Below are 6,614 nucleotides of genomic sequence, written 5' to 3'. Positions count from 1 at the left end.
TAATTAATTCCAAAAACCTTAGTTTATAAGAAAAACCATTTGTTTTCAGTGAAAGCAGAGTTTTGATCATGCTTGTCAAAAATAAAACATCAACAGTATAAAACCGAGTTAAAACCAGATAGTCCAAAGTCCCAGAAATTACAAAGTAAAACCCTAATTAAAAGAGGAAACATATAACTAAGAAAAACTGCATTAATATAGTATGAAATTGTGGTGGTCACAGTCGAGACCTCTGCTGCACCGATCCGCCTAATGGTGGGGATTACCTAAACAGATTAAAAAAGAGTAAGTTTTCGCAAACTCAATGTGTAATCCCTACAAAAAATATACACACAGCATATATCCGAAATTAGTCATATATTTATACATAGTTCGGGCCTGCCCTTTACAGAATCGGTGTGGACCTTAGCCCACTCAGAGATAGAATCAGACACAGAACAGTATAACAGAGTCCTACCCACCAGCCTCTACTCACCATCTCCGTCCAACCCTATACACCATTTGTGGATAAAATTGACCCACCCATCCCTACAAACTATGCTATATCGAAATACGGCACATTATCAGATAATTGCAGCTGAGCTGCCAGATTTCAGGCTTAAGAGCCTTTCAGAATACTTCCTCCAAAACATCAACCCAACCCTGATGCAATACAACATACAAATATGACATGCTAATATGCATCCTATCAGGTTATACAATTAATTCTGATATCACAGTTCATGCTCAGTGCAGAAATTAGACAGTTAGGATACTCGTTTAGGGGTCTAAATAACGCTTACCGACCCTACAGTAGGTCCACAGTCGACTTGGGCGACCCGTGTAACCTTACAGATCATTTCAGAAAAATGGACTCACACTTCCATGTGGCCTGCCCGTGTGGGCTCACACACCCGTGTGGCCCACACGGCCCAAATTGGCCTTGGCCGTGTGGATCACATGGCCTGGGCCAAAAATCCCACCTGCCCATGTGGTTCAGTCGTGTGGGCCCACATGGGCCAATTGGTCTAGTTCATGTCTCGCACACGGCCTTTCCGTCCATCACACGGCCGTGTCAAGTGCCCGTTTCATGCGCACACAACCTGGCTCCTCATTCACACGCCCGTATTCAGTCACAAGGCCTACCACACGGTTGACCACACGTCCGTGTGGTGACGACAGATTCATTTTTCGATTTTTTTTATCTTTATTTTCTGTGTTCTCGGGTACACACCTAGTATTGATTCGAAACTAAAACGACCACGAGCACCCCAAAACCTTTATTAAAACAATATAACGCCAAATTAGTCACTTAAAACTATGCTCAAACGAAAATGCACGAAAAGACCAAATGCTGACTTACAAAATGTTACCTTCAATCGCACAATCAGGGTTTCATCCACTTCACACATCAATCAGAGATCTCCAGCCCTTTGATTATCTCCTAAACACAAGTCGACCCAGTTAACAATGATTTATTAACCCAAAGTTAGCAGTAAGAAGGAGACGATTTTACGTAGGAAAAGGAAGAACAAATTCGACAGTAAGAGGGTTTGGGGAGAGCAAAAACTGCAGTAAAACTTGAGAAAGAAATCAGTTTTGGAAAAAATTCTGATCACTTCCCCTAAACTCTCCTCAAAACTCTCACCACTGACCCACTACTCAGATTTTCAGTAAAACTCAAACTCTAGCCGAAATTTGTAGTAAAAAATAAAACCCTTGCTTACACCTTGATTCGAACACAGGACCTCCAACATATTAACACTTCACTTAACGACCAGACCAACAAGCCCATTCTGCCAGAATTTTACACACAATCAAATATAAGCCTATTACACAAGAGTGAGGCTTTATTCATAAAAATACCAAAAATTTACCCAAGTTGTTGCTTGAACTTGGGACCTCACACACACACCCAGAACACTTAACCACTGAAGCAGATACACACTTGTGTGTATTATTTACAAAAACAATTTTTCAACTTTTGGGCTGTTTCAACTCTAACCCCTAAAAGAAAATTTCGGCCTCAAAATTTTACTTGATCAGAAAATGTGAGGATACTGCTGACGCATCGAGTCCTCCAGCTCCCAAGTGGCCTTCTCAGTACTATCTGTCTGCCACAGTACCTTTACTAAGAGGATAAACTTTCTTTCCAAAACCTTAACGTCACGATCTAAAATCTGAATCGGCTCCTCCTCAAACGCTAGATCTGGCCTAACCTCATTCTCCTCCACAGGAACAATGTGCGAGGGATTAGAGCGGTAGAGTCTCAACATCGAGACATGGAAAACATCATGAATATGATCTAACTCTAGAGGTAGCTCTAACTGATATGCGATTGGTCACACTCGTCTCAAAATTAGATACGGCCCAATAAACCGAGGGCTCAGCTTGTCCTTACGATCGAACCTTAGAATCTTCTTCCATGACGAGACCTTAAGGAAAATGAAGTCTCCTACGGAATACTCTACCTCTCGACGCTTTAGATCTGCATAGGACTTCTGCCTGTCAGAAGCCGCTTTCAGTCGATCTCGAATCAAACGGACCTTGTCCTCAGTTTCGAAAACCAATTCCAGACCCAGAATATGTCGCTCACCCAATTCAGTCCAGTATAAGGGAGTACAACACTTAAGCCCATACAGTGCCTCATAAGGTGCCATCTATATACTAGACTGGTAGTTGTGATTGTAAGCGAACTCTACTAATGGCAAGTACTCCTCCCAACTGTCTCGAAAATCGATAACACAACTCCTTAACATGTCCTCCAGTATTTACATCATCCTTTCCGATTGACCATTTGCCTGAGGATGGAAAGCAGTGCTAAAGTCTAGTCTTGAACCCAGAGCCTCATAAAGCTTCTTCCAGAACTGATACGTGAAGCGAGGATCCCTATCAAAGATGATTGAGCTAGGTACCCCATGTAGCCTCACTATTTCAGAGACGTAGAGTTTAGCCAATTTCTGTAGAGAGAAGTCTGTCCTAACCGAGATGAAGTGAGCAGACTTGGTTAATCGATCCACAATGACCCAGACAGAATCCTTCTTAGTGGGTGTTAGAGGCAACCCATTAACAAAGTCCATCGTTACTCGCTCCCATTTCCACATCAGTATCTTAACCGGCTGCAATAAACCCGAAGGCAAATGATGCTTAGCCTTAACTTACTGAAAAGTCAAACAGCGATCAACGAAGTCAGTAACTTTACACTTCAACCCTGGCCACCCGTACAACTCTCAAAGATACCGGTACATTTTATTCTCGTCGGGATGCATAGCATAAGGACTACTATGCGCCTCCCTCAGAATTGACAGTCTCAAATCCTCATCATTCGGTACACAAATTCGATCTCAGAAACACAATACCCTATCATTATTAATCCCAAAATCAATAGTAACACCACTTTCAACCTAACGGAAACGCAACTCAAGAGTCTTATCCCCTATCTGTTTACCTCTAATTTGATCAATCTATGTTTGTTTTACCTAAAGTTCTGCTAACAGACTCCTATTGTCGAATAAACTAAGTCAAGCGAACATCGCTCTCAGATCGGTTATAGCCCTACGACTTAACTTATCGGCCACCACATTGGCCTTACCAGGATGGTACTCGATGGTACAGTCATAATCCTTAAGTAACTCAACCCATCTACACTGCCTAAGATTCAACTTTCTTCTGGGTGAAGAGATATGTGAAGCTTTTGTGATCAACTTTCTTCTGGGTGAAGAGATATTTGAGGCTTTTGTGATCAGTGTAGATAGTACACTTATCACCGTACAGGTAGTGCCTCTAGATTTTTAAAGCGAAAACTACCTCTGCCAACTCCAGATCATGCACTGGATAATTAGCCTCATGAGTCTTGAGCTGATAAGACGCATAAGCAACCGCCTTTCCATCTTGCATCAGTACGCAACCCAAACCCACATGTGACGCATCACTGTATACCACGAAGTCTTTACCAGGCTCAAAATCAAAACAGGAGCCTGAGTTAAAACGGTCTTGAGCTTATCAAAGCTCTCTTGTTGGGCATCAGTCCAAGCAAAAGGAACTCTCTTACGCAGAAGTTTAGTCAATGGTGTTGCGATTAAGGAGAACCCTTCTACAAAACATCGATAATATCCTTCCAGTCCCAGAAAGCTACGAATCTCAGACATATTCCTCGGCCATTTCCAATCCAACACTGCCTCAACCTTACGAGGACCTACTAATATCCTTTCAGCAGAAACTACATGTCCCAGAAATGTCATTTTTCGAAGCCAGAATTCATACTTGCAGAACTTCACATACAACTGTTTCTCACTTGTAGAACCTGTAGAACCACTCTAAGATGCTCATTGTGCTCATCCTCTATCTTAGAATACACCAAGATGTCATCGATGAATACCACCACGAATTGGTCCAAATAGGGTTAGAACACTCAGTTCATCAAATCTATAAATGCCGTAGGTGCATTAGTTAAACCAAAGAGCATAACTAGGAACTCGTAATGTCCATATCGAGTCCTAAATGTCGTCTTATGCACATCAGCCTCCTTAACTCTCAACTGATGATAGCCCGAATGCAAATCGATCTTAAAAAACATAAAGGCCCCTCTGAACTGATCAAATAAGTCATCTATCCTCGGAAGTGGGTACTTATTCTTGATCGTTAACTTGTTCAACTGACGGTAGTGGATACACATCCTCATTGCCCCATCTTTCCTTTTCACGAAAAAAACAGGTGTTTTCCACGAAGAAATCTTGGGACGAATGAACCCACGGTCTAACAATTCTTGAATCTAAGCCTTAAGCTCTTTAAGCTCCTTCGGTGCTATTTGGTAAGGGGCGATAGTCACTGGAGCTGTACTCGGAATCAACTCAATCCCAAACTCTACCTTACAGCTCGGAGACAACCCCGGTAATTCCTCAAGAAAAATATCTGAAAAATCCCTCATGGTTCTAATGTCCTTAACCGAAGAGTCCTTAGAACCTGAAATACTGACGTAGGACAAAAATGCCTCACATCCTTTCCGAACTAACTTTTTCGCTACCAAAGCTGAGATCACATTAGTCAGGTAGTCTCGTTGCTCCCCAATCACCATTACCTCACTGTTCTCCTCGGTCCTCAAGATTACCCTTTTCGTTGCACAATCTAAACTCATCCGATGTTTAACTAGCCAGTCCATTCCCAAAATCAGATCAAACTCCCCAAATGGAAGCTCCATTAGATCACCCATAAATATTGTCTCTTGGACCTCTAACGAAACATCTCTATACAATTTACTAACCCGGATCGATTGCCCCAAAGGACTTAACACCATTACCTCACTATCAATACTCTCGATTGGAATCCCCAAAGTTTCAGACACAGTACTAGCTACATATGAGTGGGTAGATCCTATGTCTATCAGTGCAAGGTAAGGTACATATAAAGTAAAAACGTATCTGTAATGACGTCTGGAGTATCTCTGTCCTCACGAAGATGAGCAGCATAGACCAAAGCAGACTGCCTCACCTTATCCGGTCTCACACCTCTGCCTAGTGCTCTCTGCCCTTAGCCCATGCCATTACCACCCTTGGCCTGACCCAGGCCCCTAGGTGGCTGTTGAACTACCCTTGGCAGCTGTGCAATCCCAGTAACCGAAGCTTGCATCTCATCAATTCTCAATGGACAATCTCGAACACGGTGCTCAGTGGACCCAAATCTCAAGCATGCCCTGGTAGTCCTCCAACACTCGCTCAGATGGCGTCTACCACAGTGTCCACAAAGCACCACCCCAGTAGGTGCCACAGGAGGCCCAACTCTCACTAGCCCATCAAATCTGGCCTTTTCTTAGGCCTCATCCTAGAACTCGAGGGTTCTAAATCCCTGTAAGTCTTTCCTCTCTCGCATTCCCTGTTCTAGTACTCCACGCGCTTAAGATCCTCAGCAATATTAGTTTTCTCAACCAGAATAACAAATTCACACTCCCTCTGCGAAGCTATCAGTACTCTCAAGCTGTCCCTAAGGCCGTCCTCAAAACCGACACACCTCTCATATTCAGATGCCACCATGCCTCGCGCATAACGGCTTAGTCTTAAAAATTCGGCCTCATACTCAGCCACTGATCGATCACCCTGGGTGAGATTAAGGAACTCCCATCTTCTAGCGTTGATATTACTGGCCCTCACGTAGTTACCGTGAAAAATCATCTTAAAGAGATCCCATGTCAGTCGGTCGGGCTAGGTGCCCTCCTTAACCATCAACCACCACTGGTAGGCCTCATCACGAAGCAGAGATACAGCTCCCTTGTGCTTCTGCTTAGCAGTAAAATCCAGGTCAACCATAATTCTTTCCGTGGCCTCCATCAATACTCAGCCACGTTAGGGGCGACTCCAGCGACACTCCTAAATAATTCAACCCAATTGGATCAAAGTCGTTCCGTAACCGACCCTCGGCCCTTAGTTCTAGCGTTAGGCCCAGCGACCCTCTTTAAAATCTGTAGCATGGCTTGGGACAGTGAGTCGTCCCCAGCTACACGATCTCAAGACCCAGTCTCTATCACAGGTGATACCGATGTCTCACTGGTATCCAAGTTAGATAGATTTCTAAATGATAAGGACCTCGCTTAAGCCCCTCTACAAACTCTGCCACGGCCTCTAGTACCCCATCTATGAGTACCA

General features: G+C 43.5%; 2 protein-coding genes across 2 annotated transcripts; both read right to left on the bottom strand.

The window, feature by feature from the left end:
• Positions 1 to 1,745: 1,745 nt before the first annotated feature.
• Positions 1,746 to 2,639, bottom strand: LOC107929424 (uncharacterized). Its single transcript, XM_016860840.1, has 3 exons — positions 2,359 to 2,639; positions 2,106 to 2,247; positions 1,746 to 1,775 (listed from the first exon to the last, which is right to left on the bottom strand). Exons 1-3 carry the CDS (start codon positions 2,637 to 2,639, stop codon positions 1,746 to 1,748), a joined length of 453 nt encoding a protein of 150 aa, XP_016716329.1.
• A 1,123-nt stretch (positions 2,640 to 3,762) lies between these two features.
• On the bottom strand, positions 3,763 to 4,220 carry LOC107929423 (uncharacterized mitochondrial protein AtMg00860-like). Its single transcript, XM_016860839.1, has 2 exons — positions 3,933 to 4,220; positions 3,763 to 3,837 (listed from the first exon to the last, which is right to left on the bottom strand). The coding sequence occupies exons 1-2, from the start codon at positions 4,218 to 4,220 to the stop codon at positions 3,763 to 3,765; spliced, it is 363 nt and encodes a 120-aa protein (XP_016716328.1).
• Positions 4,221 to 6,614: the final 2,394 nt, after the last annotated feature.

The sequence above is a fragment of the Gossypium hirsutum genome, chromosome A08 (genome assembly GCF_007990345.1).
Source record: "Gossypium hirsutum isolate 1008001.06 chromosome A08, Gossypium_hirsutum_v2.1, whole genome shotgun sequence".
NCBI lineage: Eukaryota > Viridiplantae > Streptophyta > Magnoliopsida > Malvales > Malvaceae > Gossypium > Gossypium hirsutum.
Note: the sequence above shows the minus strand (reverse complement) of the source record. Positions and strands in the feature narration are given on the sequence as shown.